The sequence below is a fragment of the Gekko japonicus genome, unplaced genomic scaffold (assembly GCF_001447785.1).
Source record: "Gekko japonicus isolate JY-2015 unplaced genomic scaffold, Gekko_japonicus_V1.1 scaffold1855, whole genome shotgun sequence".
NCBI lineage: Eukaryota > Metazoa > Chordata > Lepidosauria > Squamata > Gekkonidae > Gekko > Gekko japonicus.
In genome coordinates this window covers 44,856-63,239 of record NW_015176508.1, presented here as the reverse complement: position 1 = coordinate 63,239, position 18,384 = coordinate 44,856, and the positions used below count along the sequence as shown (strand labels likewise).

Below are 18,384 nucleotides of genomic sequence, written 5' to 3'. Positions count from 1 at the left end.
TTTCTCATATGACATACTAGCCTGCTACCCGTGCTTCGCTACAGTATTTAAGTTCCGTAAATCCAGTTATAATACATCAGATGTGAAATTTGAAATGTGACATTTGTTGTAGGAATTCTAACAGAGAAGATTGCAGTGTAAGAAATGAAGTGAGACATACAGTCCATTTAAGAAGCAGTCGTCTGTTAAGTCCACTCCTGCCACCTTCCACGAAAGTGATGGCCTCTCTACTTGTGTTCCTGGTTTGTTTTGCTCATATGGAGACGGTTTTGTTCTGAGCACCTCAGGGTGATTTTGCTGGTACTTGGCCTGTGCAGCTCAGTGCACTGCAGGAGTACTCTGTGCAAATGCCTTTGCCGCATTCCTAAGTTGCCTCCTCCTTGTAGCATTGGTGTATCTGGCTCGACGTTTGCCAGGAGCTTTCTTGGGGACAGTAAGAGGTGAGGAGGTGGGGGAGTGTGTTAGAAGCCATCAGAGAGGCTGGGCCAGCAGCTTTGCTTCACCTCACAGGTGGTTCTTGGCCACTCCTGATTTCCTCAACTTTCCTTAGCTCTCTGCAGTCCCCTGTAACTGTTGGTGTTTTTTTTTACCTCAGAACACTGAGCTCTGCAGCTGACCAATCAGAGAGTGGGGGGTGCAGAGAGGCAGCTGCCTGGGAGCCACATAGGAATCAATGGGGGGAGCACATTTTCCCCCTTTTGACCCACTTAGGGGTCGAATTTCTAAAAATCCCTTCTTAGCGAGCACCTACGACATGGTAGGTGCGCTCTCCCCGAATTTGGTGTCTCTAGGTCCAGCGGTTTGGCCTGGGTGTTGATTTTCTGGTGAGGGGACTTTCTTTTATATATTTAAGATGTGATTAGAAAATAGAAAACAGTGCAACATTACATTAATTTATACTGTTCATGGAGAGAGTCTACAAATACTTAAGAGAGACTTGTCTTTTTATACTAACCTCAATTTCCACAAAATTGTGAAACTGACATAAAGTAAGCCACAGAATTTTCAACCTTTAAAAATGAAAGAAACACATATGAATCCAAAAGGACATGTTAGAAATTCTGCAGCTAACAACGTTATAAATGTCTGCAGAGGAAATTGTTAGACTACAAGCGGACATACATTAAACAGAGGCTCACAGCACTGCAAATGTGTTTGTAGTTCTTCCCAATAGGTTATGTAACTATATCATAATTGTCAGTCTCCCTGTGCATTTTGCAGCTCGCCTGTCATTGGGAGAGGAGGTTCCTCTATCGCTCTCTTTGATGTGCCCCGGGGCTTGTCACCCTAGTGATGCCAAATGTCCTGGCTTCTCAAATGTCTGTGATCCTGTTTTCCTTACTAGGTAAAGGCTACGTGCCTATGGGGGAAGGGGGGGGGGAGCTGGCGGTTAGTTCTGGCAGGCAAATACCGTAGGGGGATTGGGTCCTGATCTTTAGTGCCTTTACTTGAATCCACTATATCTGCAACCTTCACACGTTTAACTTCAGTCCTAACAATAGAAGTGTCTAGAATGGTATCTATCAACTGTCTCAATACAGTTAGCTTTCTACAAACTGGCTGGTGTTGAGAACTGATTTATCCAGGAGACTAATAATAAACAAACCAAATTACATATCCCATAGCCCTTGGCCGGCTGATCCATCACTGCCATGTCATCTTTCTGCTATCGGGTAAGAAAGCAACCTGCAACTGGTTGCCTTAGCCAGCCTAGTTCCATTCATGTCTTTTCCTCAGGAATGAAAACATCCCAAAGCCAAGCTCCTGAGATGGCTGCAGGGCACCTCATTCCTCAACACGAAGAGGTCACAGCAGCCGTGAACAGATCAGCCAGAGGACAGAGCATGTATCAATATTGGGATTTGCTTCAGAGGCATATTGGCTATTTACTTTACCGGGGAAATCCCAGTGAGCTGCTGCCCTAAGGCGCCCCCCCTCCACCGTAGGTCCGATGAAAGGTGAAAAGTATGGGTTATCCCGCCTTAGGATGATGCTGGGAACTACTGTGTCTATGTTCCTCCTTGTCCAAGCCAGAAAACAGGATCCTGGGCATATCAGCACTGAGCTCTGCTGTATACCAGTGGCACTCATATTCCTCCTTGCCTGCCACACCATTCCCAAGCCACTGAAGAGGAGCCTGGGCACAGCTTTGCCCTATCCCAGCAGTACCCGTATTCCTACTTATTGGCCCCACTGCACCCAGGCCAGCAAAGAGGAGCACAGGTGCACTGGTGCTTTGCTTCACCTTACGTCAAGCAGGAGAAGTGTGGCTATGCCTACTTTTGCCCTGCTGGCTGGCCTGAGTTGGGTGCAGTTGGCAAGGAGGAGCACAATGGTGTAGCCTTTTCTCTTCAGCTGGCTCTTTGCCCCTCCATGAGGTGAAATGGGCACAGCAGCAGGAGAGGTGTGTGGTCCCTTTCCAGGTCTGTTTTGGTCTCCCAGTTAGCCTCAATATGCTCATATATGCAGTTATACTCATTAAAAAAAAAGACTGAAAAGCAGTAAAAGCACTGCAAGGTTTTTTTTTTAAAGTATGTCACATAAGCAGATCGCAAGCTAGAATTCATTCAGCCTCAGGTGATTATTTTTCTAATCTGTCAAAACAGGCATCATTTTGTACATTTATCTTTAGAAATGTTACAACCTACTCTTAATCCAAGGCTGTGAGACCTGGTTTTCAGATTGTTACATAAATTTTTCGTACAGCACTGAGCAGTGAACAAAATAATTATGGTAACGGAACAGAGAAATATGTAGGTAGACTTACGCTCCTGGGCCTTGCCATGTCCATGTGATTGTATCCTGCACATACAAAAGATATACATTCCAAAGTTGGTGATAAGCTTTTTCATTGTATTACACTGCATGTTGTTTGGTTAAATAAAACCAGCATCATTTTGAAAAATGCAACAAAAAACATCTGACCTTGAAGCAGCTGTCTACTATTGGAATGCCAATAGATAACTAAGATAATAAGGTTTATAGATAACTAGGAATTCCTCCCACTTACAAGCATACTGAAAAAGGAATTCAGTGCCTCTAGTAATACAGAATCAACATTCCAATTATGGGATGAACAGGGTACCCCTTCATGTGAACTCTCAGGTAAAAGTGAAAGGTTGCTGCCTTAATGAGAAATTAGTAAAGAAAGATTCCATTCTGCTAACAATATATTTTTCACAACACTACTGGAAATACTTGCAATGGAGGCAGATTTCAAAGGCGGTTAAACAGAAGTCCCATAGACAGCATCCTTTCCCACTGTAGTTTTCTGCTGGAGTGCTAATCCAGCATAAGGAAAATTCAGTATCTGAGTTATGGCCATTACATGTAAGAAGAGGAGAATGGATTTATACCCTGCCCTTCACTCGGAGTCTCAGAGCAGCTTACAAACTCCTTTCCCTTCCCCTCCTCACAACAGACACCCTGTGAGGCAGGTGGGGCTGAGAGAGCTCTGAGAGAACTGCCCTTTCAAGGACAGCTCTTGTCAGAACTCTGGCTTGCCCAAGGTCATCCAGCAGCTGCAAGTGGAGGAGTGGGCAATCAAACCCGATTCTCCCAGATTAGAGTCGGGACACTTAACCACGACACCAAACATGGGCTTTCTGGCTAGTACTGGAGTAGGTTGTAAGGAACACTATGGGGAACACAGTAGCTCCTCCCCCTTTAAAGAAGCAAGGTGTGCAAAAAGTTCACATTTCAGACAGTTCTAGAGCAACACTGAAGCACGTTACCCTTTTGACTCTGACATATATTAAATATGAAACCGTGAGGGACAAAGAGTTGCCAGTAATCCTCCAGATAAATAATGCTCTACTTGGCAGAACATACATTTGAGAACACAGTCTCCATCAGCTGCTTATTATCTATACACATCAGCACATCATTATTATCGTACAAGTGGAGACCCGCAAGAAACTTGCAGAATGGTTATCCCATTCCTCTTCACACCGTTGCTTCCTCTCATCTCCCACTACCTCATTTTGTTTACAGTCTGACATTTGGGAGTCAACACCGGTAACCTATCCATTGTCGTCTTGTCAATGGAATAAAAAGGACAGTACATGCCTTGTGTAAGAAACATTCTGTTCAGTGCTATCAGTACTCCTAAAGTTACTGTAGTAATATAATAGGTGGCAGCTTTAATCATCCTAGTATTGTATTTCCAGACAGAAACCACAGTGCAGTAATTCTGAGATATAAAGACATCATACATTTTGCAAATGAGAGTACTATTCTGGCTGAGACAAAGGCCTTTGGGGGACTTTTCAGTGTGCATTAATGGATATGTTGGAGGGAATGACCATTTGTGGAAATGTTGGAGAGCAATGGTCCATTTTTCAATATTTGCATCCATTTTAGAGATGAAACAAGTGGAGACCCACAAGGAACTTGCGGGATGGTTATCCCATTCCTCACTCTTGCTTCCACCCCTCTTCCCCTACCTCTCTCACTCCCTACTCTTTCTCCCTTCTGCTCTGCCTTTTCTTATTCTCTATCTCTCCTCCAGGCATGTTACTTCATCTCTCTGCCCCCTCATCATTCTCTTTGTTTTTCTACCTCCCCACCTCATCACTCTTTCTCTCCCTTTCTGCCCCCCCGCCCCATCACTCTTTCTGCCCCCCATCACTCTGCCAGCCTCCTACCTGCTTCCTCCCCCACCCTGCACAGCAGCCTCTCTCCAGGAATCACAACAGATCTCCCAGCTACAGTTTGGAAAATTCCTGGTGATTTGGGGGCGGAGCCTTGGGACAGCAAGGCTTGTGAAGGGAAGCAGCCTCAGCAGGGTATGATGCCACAGACTCCACCCTCCAGAGCAGCCATTTTATGCAGGGGGAAAGATCTCTGTCACCTTGGCAACAGTTGTAATTCTGGGTGATCCCCAGCCCTCACCTGGGGGTTGGCAATGGTAGTTCTCACGGAGGAATTGGCTGGTTTGGAGGGTGGAGTCTATGGCATTATACCAGTCTGAAGCTCCTTCCCTCCTCAAACCCCACCGTCCCCAGACTCCACCCCTCAAATGTCCAAGAATTTCCCAACGTGGAGTTGGCAACCTAATGTCCTTCCCACCCAACAGCCAACCTACCTTTATCTGCCTCTCTGTCTTCAGCTTTCCGTCTGCACCCAACTCCCCCACAGCCTCTACCTAGGAAAATTACAGTCTTTCTCCACAGTGGGGACCAAAGCAGCTTACATTATTCTCTCCTCCTTTTTATCTGCACAGCAATCCTGTGAGGCTGGCTAGGCTGAAGGCATGTGACTGGTCCAAAATCACCCAGTCAGATTCCACCGCAAGATGGGGCTCTGAACCTGGGTCTCGCAGACCCTACTTTGAAGCTCTAACTGATACACCGCACTGGCTCTCATAGGGTGGCTGCCGATGAATAGTAGCAAGCAGCTGGGCCTAGCTGAGTCATGCAAATCAGGTGGTATCAAGTCACCCAGAGGGTGCTGCCTAGGGATGCAAGCCCCCAGGTGGGACCTGGGGATCCCCTGGAATTACTGCTCATCTCCAGACTACAGAGATAACTTCCCATGGAGAGAATGGATGCTTTGGAGGGTGGACTCTATGGCACTGTGCCCCACTGAGGGTCCCTGTCCTCCCCAGGCTCCACACGCAAATCTTCAGGAGTTTCCCAGCCTGGATCTGGCAACCTTACCCCCCCATCCCCTGCCGGTGGCCAGAGGGGGACCTGGCGACCCTAAACTGCTGCCAGGCCTAGGGGTGCCAACCTCTAAGTGTGGCGTGGAGGACACCCCCCCCCCCAGAACTACAACTGAACTCAAGACAGCAGAGATCTGTCTCCCTGGAGAAAATGGCTGCTTTGGAGGGTGGATTCCGTGGCATTATACCCAGCTGAGGCCTCTCCCTTCCCCAAACCCAGCCCTCTTTGGAGTCCACCACAAAACCTCTAGGAATTCCCCAGGCTGGCACTGGTAACCTTTGTCAGGCCTGGCCCCAAAGCTCCCTCCCTCACAGGCCAAAATAGGCCTGGAAAGCCCCCCCCCCGCCTTTTACTGACAGAGCCAGTTAGAAGCCTCCCCCCCAAACATTCTCATCTCTCACCATTGATGCCTGGAGTAGATCCCTGCAGAGGCCATTTCAAAAGGTATTGGGGGGGCATATTCAACCCTTCCCAGGTTTTTAACTTTATGATTTTTCTTCAGAACCAGGAAGTCCCCTGAGTCTGTAGAAAAAGCTGCTGGGGGAGAGCGAGCCCTCTGTGGGCAGAAATAAATATCCATATGGAGAACAGGCTTTGGGAAATGATATATAGATAGCATTGTGTGTAGAATAGCCAGGAGATCCTACGATTGTCTGGCAGCCACAAGTTCTACCTCTTAGCATTGTGCATCACTAGGTGGTGAGCTAGACTTGCTTTCGGAGACTAAGAGAGCGCAAGGTCACCCAGCTGGCTTCATGTGGAGGAGTGGGGATTCGAACCCGGTTCACCAGTAGAGTCCACGCTCTTAACCACTACACCAAATTGGCTCTCATCACCACATCTTCTGCACTCAACACATATTCAACTTACCAGTTTGTTTGGATAACGTAAAATCACTGGCTGGACTGGTACTCCAGGGATAAACGCTCCTACAAAATCCATGTGATACATATAATTACAACACAAAATACTTTCTTAGTTACAAAGTATTAGAATCACACTATCATAGAGTTGGAAGGGATCTCCAGGGTCATCTAGTCCAACCCCTTCACAATGCAGGAAATTCACAAATACCCCCACGCCCCCAGTGACCCCTGCTCCATGCCCAGAAAACAGAAAAATCCCCTCCAGGATCCCTGGCCAAACTGGCTTGGAGAAAAACAGGTTGCTTACCTGTAACTGATGATCTTCGAGTGATCATCTGTGCATTCACACCTCTGGGATATAGTGTGCCTGCGCCGACCTCGATCGGTTCCTCTTGAAAGCGAAAGGGATTTTCGCACCCGCTCCACAGTTATGCGCCGGCCCCACTGCGCTTGACCAAAGGAGGGGCACGGCAATCCCGCCAGTTCCTTCTGACCACTGCCATCAGTCTCTGAGTAATAAAAAGGAGAAGACCGAAAGCAGGGGGGAAGGAGGGCGGGTGGTTTGCTGAAGCATCTCCCTGTGATTCTATCAGGGTGATGAGAGTGATAATGTCTCCCGCCCTTTTGGGAGGGAGAAAGGCTCAGCAGACAGTTGAATCCAAAATTGTTCTGATAAAATGGACTCTCAATGAAGGCTGAAAATGGCCTTCTGCGACCGCAAAACACAAAAACTTCCTGTGAGATGGGTGGATAGTTACATGGAAATATGTGTCTTGCAAGTCCAGGGTTACCATCCAGACACCTTTGCTGAGAAGGGGGAGAATGCTTTCTAATGTTGTCATTCGGAATTTCTGATAGGAGATAAACTGGTTGAGTCCCCTGAGGTCCATAATAGGACGGAATCCTCCATCTTTTGGGGGGACTGTAAAATAACGGGAATAGAACCCGTGGTGACCATGTGCTGTTGGGACTGGTTCGATGGTGTCCTTTTGAAGAAGGTTCTGGATTTCTTCCAGGACCATACTGGATGGTGGAGTAATTATGAAGTTGGGGGCCTCAGGTACCTGGATAAATTCTATGATGTACCCCTTTTTGATGACGGAAAGTACTCACCGGTCTGATGTTATTCACTGCCAAGCAGCCAGGCAGGGAGACAGGCGGGTAGGGGTGGGATGACAGGAGTCAAAGGCTCTGCTTGGAAGCTTTCAAAGTCTTAGCCTTAGACTGAGAGACGGAAGAGAATTTAGCTTTGTCCCCATAAGGGCGGGAAGACACAGTGGGTGAGCATTGCCACTGCGTTTCCGGGGACGACTTAAGAGAGGATCTGCAAGACCATGGCTTGTTCCAGGATCCAGCTTTGGATAGTTTAGGAGCCGACGTGACTCCTAAATTTTGCAACGTCTTTATACTTTTGTCTAGGTCTTGCAGGACCGTATCAGTCGTGGCATTGAAAAGGCCCTCACCTTCGAATGGAAGGTCCTCAATGAGAGTCCTGGCCTGCGGTAGGTCAGTAGAACGCAACCAGGCGTGACGTCAGAGGGTAACAGATGAAGTCAGCATTTTGGCGGCTGCATCCAATGTGTGCTTAGCTGCGTTGAGCTGATGCTTAGCCAAAAGCATTCCCTCCATTTGAATCCTGCAAGCCTGACGGTTACCGTCCTTGGGGAGGGTTGCAATAAATTCAGACATCTGCTCCTAAAGAGCAAACTGATATCTCCCCATACATGCCATATAGTTTGAGGTCTTGATGCCAAGTGCTCCTGCAGAATAAAATTTTCTTCCAAACAAATCAAGTATCCTTCCTTCTTTCTCAGAGGGGGTGGAATGACTGCGTCTGCCCTTGGAGGAAGAAGTGACTACCACAGAATTAGGTTTAGGGTGAGTAAACAGAAATTCAGCACCCTGCTCCTGCACCTTATACATATGATCTACCCTCCAGCTCGAGACGGGACCATGGGACTTTAGCCGCCTGAAGGAGGACTGAAGTCATCGGTAAGGCAACCAGGATAGAGGTGTCCAACTGGACAATATTGAACACGGAGTCTGTAACAGTAGGCGAGGGCCGTACCGTAGACAGAGTGAGCGTGTCAGCCATTCGCTTGATGAAATCCCTGTAGGATTTTAAGTCTTCCGAAGGGGAGATCGGAAGATCATCGCCCACTTGTTGAGGTGGTGAGGGTTCCACTGAAGGATCGGGGTTTTCGTCCCCTGATTGGGAAGAAGTGTCTGAAGAGGCGGAGTGCTCAGACGATTTGGAAAAAGACATACATGGCATCAGTATCGATGGAATCGGATCCGGTGGATTTTTAAACTTTGGAATTGTCGGGTGTGATGGCTTGGAGGGTTTGCCCGTTAGCCTCGACGGTTGGGGGAGAGACGTGAAGAGGCGGACTGATGATCCCATTCCATCGCTTGGGGTGGGACCACAGCATACTGCTTGTAAATGGGTAGGCCCCATACATGTATTGCCACTGCCGTTGGTCCCAGGAGGGCGGTGGTGGCAGGTGGATCAGCGCCGATGGTCGGTCTCGATCATCAGGTCGGAGCTATGAAGGACAGACAGATGCATCGGCTCCACGGTGCAGACTTTAAGACCAGGAGATCTATGTCAAGTCCATATCATGCTCAGAGTCCGTGAGCTGCATAGGACACAGCGAAGACGACCGAGGTACACCTTGTGGCTGCTGTCGGCACTAAGAGTCAAGTGAAGCAGCCCCTGAAAGATTCGATTCCGTGGCCCTCCAATGTGGTCAGCGGAGATTGCACAGAGGGAGTTTTCGTATGCTTTTTAAGCTTGACTGGCTGACCATACTGCCCTTTCCTGCATTTTTGGAGGGAGTATTGGCTAAGGACTGAGATAATATGTTCGGTTGCCAACCAAGCGCACAATTTAAGGCAAAGATATTGTGAATATAGCTTACAGATAATGTTTAACAGACTAATTGGTCTGTAGTTGTTCGGGTCAGATCTATTGCCTTTCTTGTATATGGGAATTATTATGGAGAGACCCCATTCAGCTGGAATTTGGCCAGATTGATCTATATAGGTGAAAAGATTGGCCAAAATTGGGGCCCACCAATCAAGATTGGCCTTTAAAGCTTCCGCAGTGATAAAATCACTGCCTGGAGCTTTGCCTTTTTTCAAGTTGTTAATTAGATGTTCAATTTCCTGTGCAGAGACCGGGTCCCAGGAGGGAATGTTCTCGAGAGGGGTGGTAATAAACGAAACAGAGTGATAGGCACTGAATAGAGTCGAATAATGGTTTTCCCAGAGTTTTGGTGGAATCTTACTGGCTGGTACATTGCCGAGTTGTCTGTTGGAATTCAAAACCAGTTTCCAGAATTCTCTGCTGTCTTTTGCGTTGGCGGCCTTAATCAAGGCCTGCCATTTGTTTTGAGAGTCGGCTAACTTTTCTGTCTGGGCCGAGCATTTCAGCATCGGGTGGTCGACATCTGTGTGAGTTGGTATCGGGGACAGTGCAGCCGTTGATGCCGAGGCAGCAGTCGACATTGACGCATGCCCTGAAGTGTCCTGTGACGACATCGGTGAAACCACTAACTCCAAAAGCGCAACACGAAGTCTAGCAGCTCTGTTCTTCCTTGTCTGCTTCGAAAACTTTGTGCAATGATCACAAGAGTTCACTCGGCGCGATTTCCCGAGGCACAAAAAACAAAGCTAGTGTCCATCTGGGGGGGGGGGGGATCTTGCTGCCGCACTTAAGGCACCATTTAAAGAAACCCCACCTCTTGGCCATAGGCCGGGAGAGGAGGGGGAACACACGATAGAGTCCAAAAGGAAATAAATCCATAGAAACAAAGTCCTTTCACTTATAAATCCATAGAAACAAAGTCCTTTCACTTAACAAAAGTAAACAAGAAGAAAAATGAAGTAACTTCAAAGAAAACGAGGAATAGGCCTAAAAGCCCAATTTTTTTACCGACCGAAGCAGAGAAGATCCTACCGGCGCAGCGGTCAGAAGAGAACTGGCGGGATTGTTGTGCCCCTCCCTTGGTCATGCGCAGTGGGGCCGGTGCGTGACTGGGGAGTGGGTGCGAAAATCCCTTTCGCTTTCAAGAGGAACCGATCGAGGTCGGCGCAGGCGCACTATATCCCAGAGGTGTGATACACAGAGACCATGAAGAAGATAATTGCTTACTGACCCCAAAGTGGCGATCAGCATTTCTCTGGGCATGGAAGAAAGGGCGACAAAAAGTGAGCATTGATGCAACCCTTCCTGCCCTCCCTCTCATAATCTTCCCACGTTCACAGAATCAACTTATTGTTATCTTAAAAATAAAACAAGCAAAGAAAGTGTTGCTTGTGTAGACAATAATCATTCTTCCAGATATTATGTTCTGAAATTTGTCACCTCCAAGTGTTCCCTGGAACTATTATTTATACTTTAAAAACCATCCAAAAATCTGGTCATGGCTGCCCCACCATCATTTATGAACGTATTTATTTAAAACATTTATTAGCCACCTCAAGGCAGACTACAATTCCATGACCAGTTTTGGCCCTAAGTGACAGCATGCAGGACTCTAAATAGTCCAAGAATATAAAGTTCTAAGAAACTGTTCTTTGGGTGTTACTGCCACACCTTCTTGGTCCTTCAAAGTTTGAAGCAGTGATCTGTATGGTTCCAAGATCGATGGCTACGCATACACCAGTGGACCAGCATATGATTTCCCCAGGTAGGTGCATAAGGTGGGTAGGGATAAGATGCCCACGGACCTGATCGAAAGGGTGCCAAGGCTGAGTTGGAACTGGCTGAGGGAGGCTTGAATGTGATGGACCCGAACAGGCCTTCTCTCTAGATGGTATGAGACAATAGAAGGAAAGTCAGGTAAGACTTCACCCTCCATCAGTGAGTCCTCCAGTTCCTGAAGATGTGGAGACAGAGTCCGAGGAATTGGTGGAGGAACTGATGAAGGCTTCGACTGTTGTTTGGACTGAGAAGAGCTGGATCCCTTCTCGAGATGTTTGGACTTTGTTTAACCTTCGTCAGAGACAGTTCCGATACACTCTCATGTGGAGCAGATGGATCTGGGGACCTGGAATGGTGTCTATGAGGATCCAGGGGAACCGAAGATGTCCATTCCATCCTTGAAGAAAGCTCCCACATGGCAGAACACTTTGATGCTGGTTTGTCAGAGCCTGAGAGAGCATTTTCCCAAAGTGTGGCCTTGAGAAAAGAGGCCTTATCACTCCGTCCTTTGGGAGTAAACTGTTGGCAGAGCAAACATCCCAGACAGTTTAGACAGAGAATCTGTTTCAGATCTGGAAGGTAATGTGTATACTGTTGTTTTTTTAATCTTTGCTATTATATTGGCTTCTATTTACTGCATTAGCTTTTTATACATATCTTATCTTTTAGATGTTCTAATTCAGCAACTGTGCATTTGGCACCAGACACACGACTTTCACCTTCTAAGGCCTCACAAACATCTTTGTCATGTGTCTTTAGATCTTGCTGCCTAAGTAATATAGCCATTATTATCACACTGTAAGTTAAAAAAAAAATTGATTATTCATATTCAATATTCTTTTTATCTCTTTTCTCTACAGCCTTCCTCTTCCTGGTACAATATTAACTTATTGGTTACCTTATTGCAATATGTATTTAAGTTATGTGTACCTCAATATTGTTAGACCTCTGAAGAAGGCCCCAATAGGGCAGAAACGCATCAGGTCATGTGTACTGGCCCTTGTGTTTAGGCTATACTTTTTAAAGAGGCTTTCATTGGGTCCTTATGTATGTTTTTAACTGCCTTTCTAATAAATACTTGTATTTTTGTATATTATAAGTTTTAACATTGGCCCTTCATTAGACTTTCTTCTCACCCTTTTGGTTCTTGACTGGTATTATGCAAACATCCCAGACAGTTTAGGTAGAGAATCTGTTTCAGATCTGCTCATCTGTTTGGGTCATTTTGGTCCTGCAGTGGGCACACTTTTTAAAGAATGCCTTCTGAGCAGTGACTCATGAAAGCTCATAGCCTGCCACATATTTTGTCAGTCTTTAAGGTGCTCCTGGACTCTGGCTCTTTTCTAAAGTAAAATGAGTGATTAGAGACAGTGAAAAAGATCCGTAGAACAGAGTGAAGCTAGAACACATCTTCTCAGCACGGCGGCTAAAACGGAACTGACGGAAAATGGTGCTCCTCCCTCATAGCATGTGATGCTTTCACTGGGAAAATGTGGGAGGAGCACATTTTCAAATGCTGGAAGCGAAAAAGTTCTTTCCAAGGCAGATTTGTGCAGTCCTGATGTGGGATGGCACAGAAAACTGAAGACAAACCTTTGCTTTCCCAAATTAACTACTAGGTGAGCACAGACACATTTTAAATTTTATTGTCACAGAACATACATGTTCAGATTATAAATATCATAGACAGTAAAAGGTAAAGGTTTCCCTTGCTTGAAAGCCAGTTGAATCCGACTCTAGGGGGCGGTGCTCATTTTCGTTTTCAAGCCGAAGAGCCAGCGCTGTCTGAAAACGTTTCTGTGATCATGTGGCCGGCATGACTAAACGCAGTGGTGCACGGAACGCTGTTACCTTCCCACCAAAGTGGTACCTGTTTATCTACTTGCAATTTCTTGCTTTTGAACTGCTAGGCTGGCAGGAGCTGGGGCCAGAGACGGGAGATCACTCCGTCATGTGGCACCAGGGTCTCGAACTGCTGAGCTACCTCAATAAGAGAACTATTACTTTTTTTGGCAATGCAAGTATTCCACAATCCATGCTACTAATTATATGATTAGACAAACTTTCAACTGATATTCTTTTAAAACAGTGATAAGTAAATGCAAGAACTACTTCACATTTCAGTAAATACCACTTCTCTGTTTCATTGTGGACTATGACTTTATGCAATATTTCCATTTTTGAAGATATACAGTAATTGTACCCAGGAGCTTTGGCCAATTATACCTCGTGGAGTATGTTTACCTACTACATACTACTTGGTCTTGGGGGTGCCGCTGGACTCAGGCTTCATTCTCACATATGTTTGTTAGCTCTTGCATTTGTGCGATCATTTGCTGCCATTCATTCATCTTGCCACCTTGATCCAATCTCACCTTCACATCTGCATCTTAACTCTGAATGGTCTTTCCTGATGCTTCCCCCCTGCCCATCTTCCTGTATGTAAGGCTTGAAGAAATTTTGTTTCAATTTGTCTGAGGAAGTGTGCTTGCACACAAAAGCTTACACCTTAAATAAAACTCTGTTGGTCTTAAAGGTGCCATTGGACTCAAACTTTGTTATATTTACCTAAGTATTTCATACTTATAAGAACCTTTCCAATATTACAGAAACAATCATCCATTGTAGAAACAAAAGGAACATGAGTTTGCTTAGTGTATGACGAAGCTGTATACCGAGCAATAAATTCCACATTGCAAAATCTGACAGTATGCAAATTACATTGGAGAGGAAGGATTAAACTTACCAGGTTTGAAGGTAATTAGACAGGATCTATTGGTGCAGGTTCCTTCTGGGAATATCATTATCTAAAAAAGGCAAACACAACCCCCCAATCTTCTATACGTTACTTTGTACAGTACATCCTTTGGATCTCTTTAAGAATTTTATGTTTCAAAGACAGAACACAGGATTGGCTCCAGCCAACTTTTTCATTTTATCCTAACCGATTTTTATCCCTATTACAGCCCACATCCCACATGGCTTTTGTCCATGCAGGGCCCATGATCCTCCGAACACAATATTTTTTGGTGGTCAAAGGGGACTCCTCCTTCCTTTCTAACCAGCAGAAAAACTAGTTGAATGCAGTCTATGAAGTCTTTGGCCGCATTCAGACATGACAAAACAAATAATAATTTATTAGTGATACAAATGAGCCACAAGTTCTCCCATTCCTTTTCTCCTTTGTACTGCACTGAGACTGAAGACTTTCTAAACCAAGATGTCTTCCATCAAACCAGTTTGTTCTTATGTTTGAATTCAGGTGCATTGACAAATTGCAGTTTGTTTCTTGCTCAAAGACCAGGAACCTAAACCAAGAATAAACTGTGATTTACAGGACAATCCTAAACTGAGTTACACACTTCTAATCCCACTGATTTTAATGGACTTTGAAGGGTGTGACTCTACTTAAACTGGCACTGTTAGAATCCCATGGTGAGGTCAAGAAACAAATCTCCATTTGTTACAGTGCCTGAATTCATATGTTACAACAAATTATGGCTAGATGGAAGACTTCCTAAACCAGAATGTTTTTTTGGGGGGAGGGGGAGCAGGCATTTAAGAAACTCTGGCTTATTTACATCACAAGTAAGTTGTTGGTTGGCTGTGGTGTCTGACTACATTCCTCATGTTTGCTTTTCCTTTGAAGCGGAAAAGTTTAAAAAGTGCCAGGTTGCTTTTTGATTTCAGGAAGGTCTTCAGATTATACTTGGAAGCATTTTACAAAGGTCATGTGATCTGTGAGAGAATGTACGGAATCTCTGGAATCTTCCAGGTCATCTCTGAAGCTCTCTTATAACCGCAGACTTGGAAGGCCAACAGCCCCCACCGCTGGAAAGGCAGTGGGTATGACAAAAATGCCTTTCCCCCCAACTCATATGTAAAACAATCATTCTTTTCTCCTTTAAGACCTAAATGAACTCAAATAGATGCTGATCTGCCTCCCCATCCACTGTTTTTTAATTTAATGTACCCTGTCTTCTGGATCCGGGACTGCATCTACTCTACAGTTCCATGCTACCTGCCACACATAAGTCTGACATCAGAAATCACAACGTTCAAAAACCAGCGGGGAACATTTTAACCTTCCGGGACATTCAGTTGCTAACCTAAAAGTAGCAGTTCTTACAAAGGAATTTCAAAGTGAAATTAGAAAGTGAGACTGCTGAATTGCAATTGATAACGAAGCTCAAGATGATGCATCCACATGGACTGAACTGAGACCTAGGTTTCCTGTCTCATTACCAAGGCTGATTTCTCCACGCCTACTACCTCTGGCTTTCGAGCAAGGGAAACCTTTACCTTTTTACTACCTCTCTGCATATCACACCTAATGCAATCATACCTGCTATTGCTATTTGCCTGCTAATGCCATTTGGCATCTGAAATCACTCCACTTTCCAATATATAGGACAGATGTAACCACATTCCAGCTGTATTTGAAGAACTGAGCAGTGACTCACAAAAGCCTACAAATTGTGTTAGTCCTTAAGGTGCTACTGGACTCTTGCTCTTTTCTACTGCTACAGACAGCTAACACGGCTACCCATCTTGATCTACCACATACACCGTTAATGTTCAATAACAAGTAGTGTTTTAAGGGTAAAACTTAGTAATTATATTCTTCAATCAAAATAATAAACCTTTAAACAAATAAATCTGTAGTGAAGATATAATTGGGACAAAGAACTGAACACAGACTGCATATCAATTTAAACCAGAATGTTCTAAAGGTGCACGTTAAACAACTGAAATTTTTAACAAAAATCCATTATTTTACATTAAAAAGTAGATTTTTATTCACCCTGTACACTAATGGTCTTTCCAGGCCTTTCCTGACCCAGACACCACTGAGTTATAAGCATATGACATCACAGTCACATGAAAGGAAAATGAGCAGCTAGAACTTAATCAGTGGCAAGGCCAGATCTCTGGGTGGACTTAGACAGCAAGAGGATGGTACCACTGTAGTGTGGAATATTGTGGCAAGGCCAGATCTCTGGGTGGACTTACTACTGTAGTGCGGAATATGTTAAGGGTCAGAACCATGATTAATCCTCTCCACTGCTGAGTGACTTCATCTTGTTTCCCTGTTGCAGGGCACCCTTGCTCTCTATGCAAAGAAACCAGCAGCTGGTCCTTCCAAAGCAGCGCAAAAAGGGACAACTTTTGCAGAGGCTCAGGATTCAGCATGTGGAGCTCCAAGACCCATAGTTTGAAGATAAATGTTGTGAACAGGGGAAGATGACAGAAGAGTTCATCTTGTGTGTATTCAAAAACATCTGGCTGGCTGCTATTAGAAACAAAAGCTAGGATAAAATGGGCCTTGGTTGCATCCAGCAAGGCAATTCTCCAGTATTTATGTGGGAGGAACCAGTATTACTCAAGGGAGCATGGGAGAACAAAAAAATTATTGAGGGGCCGCGGAGAAAAGGAGAACAATTCTATAAGCTTCTGGGACCTCCCTGGAGAGAAGGCATAAATATCTAAAGAAATGAAAAATTAAGCTGAAACTTTGTTCTAAAAGCATATCCAAAACTTAGAGGGGAAAGAAATCTATTTCGGAACAGAAATGCCATTCTCAGGAGGAACAACAGATTACTGCGAAATCAGTCAATATTGTTATATCACAGAACAGCCTACCTGCGGCCATCTGCCCTTTGACTGAGCACGCCGTCTTATTTCCTCCACAGTTTTTCTTCGGGAATCCTGATCTGATCGAGATACAAATACAGGTCGAATGTATTTGATCAGAGCTGGAAAAAAACACAGATGTCCTAAATATATTCCTTTATTACTGTTTAGATTAGCACAGCGGATACATGACGGTCACAAGCAATAAGTTGTTTACAAAACACAAATCAGAACAAAATATGACAGACCTTTCACCTTTCTTCTAAGTGGAAAAAACATTAACAGTAATGAATGTAATAGAAACCAGGGTAGATAAAAATCAATGTTTTTTTTTAATTGGATTTTTTTAAAACATAAAATGCTATTTGAGGGAAAATCTATCTAAATATAGTTTTCTACTTAAGATACATTATAGTCCAAAGGTCATTCATCATGAAATAAGAATTAGTTTTTAATTATATAGCATGAAGCTGTATATTCATGCAATGTTTAAATTTTTTGGTAAATGAATTCCATTAATCCATTCACAATGTCATGCTCTTCCAGAGGTTTCTGTAATATTATTGGGGAATTTTTCTATCTAGATGATATCACAGATGGTTGTTTTACAGTTCTCAAAACGGTAAATTTGTGACTGCAGAGATCACATGCCTCTTCTTCACAGCAAAAAAGTTATAAAATAAACATACAGAGTTGAGAAAAAGACCTTAATCCCATTGTTCCTTTGCAACTCTTACCTCTTAAATGCTAAATTAAAAAAAAATCAATGAATAGAAGATTCATGGGAGTGGAACAACTCTGCACAAGAAGCTAAGAGTGAGGAGCAGTAAAAATGAAAGTGAAACCTTTTGAGCAAGATACTCCACAAGTCTTTGGATCTTTGTGTGTATAGCCTGAGGTTGATCATATTATTCTTTCCATGGAGAAGACAGCCTATAATGGCAGCAGGCCGTAGAAGACACCTAGCTTGGGAATATTTTAATGAAGTTCCTCTACCTATAGGTAAGGCAGGCAGGCATGCAAATGCAAACACTGCAACAAATAAATGCAAGGCCTGGTGGCCTGAATGAAACAACATCATGAGAAGTGCTGTGATGAAGATGACAAAAGGAAAATGTTTGAACAGGCAGGATCTTCAGGTTGGTAAACATTTTGATTTAATCATCGTAAAGACTGCCTTAAGGAACTGTCACATTTGAGCAAAATTATATTTCTTATTATTACTGCATATTACTGTCTTGATACAGTTGTTACAAAGAAATAAAGAGTTGAAACAAGCAAATATTGCCTTTTTTGGGCAATACTGAGTAGCAGTGAATACAATGTGTAATACTAAATAAGCAGAAATGATATAAATAATAAAATAACAGCACTGACTTCTTTGTTTAGGGGAATCCATCATCAACAAACAAGGTTGCACTTACCTGTGTCAGGTTCAACAGCAAGTAAATCGCCACACACGTTTCCTGGGAAGCGTCATGCTTCATTAGACTACAGGTCTGTTACCATG

At 44.4% G+C, this 18,384-nt stretch overlaps 1 protein-coding gene across 1 annotated transcript in view; it reads right to left on the bottom strand.

Annotated features, from left to right (window-relative positions):
* The window catches only part of LPCAT1 (lysophosphatidylcholine acyltransferase 1), a 75,713-nt gene that overhangs the window by 48,197 nt on the left and 9,132 nt on the right, over positions 1 to 18,384 (bottom strand). Inside the window, exons 3-7 of the mRNA XM_015427345.1 lie at positions 16,884 to 16,996; positions 13,987 to 14,047; positions 6,537 to 6,595; positions 2,768 to 2,802; positions 956 to 1,010 (exon numbers count right to left, since the gene is read on the bottom strand). Coding sequence (XP_015282831.1) covers positions 956 to 1,010; positions 2,768 to 2,802; positions 6,537 to 6,595; positions 13,987 to 14,047; positions 16,884 to 16,996 — 323 coding nt within the window. The remainder of the gene's footprint in view (positions 1 to 955; positions 1,011 to 2,767; positions 2,803 to 6,536; positions 6,596 to 13,986; positions 14,048 to 16,883; positions 16,997 to 18,384) is intronic.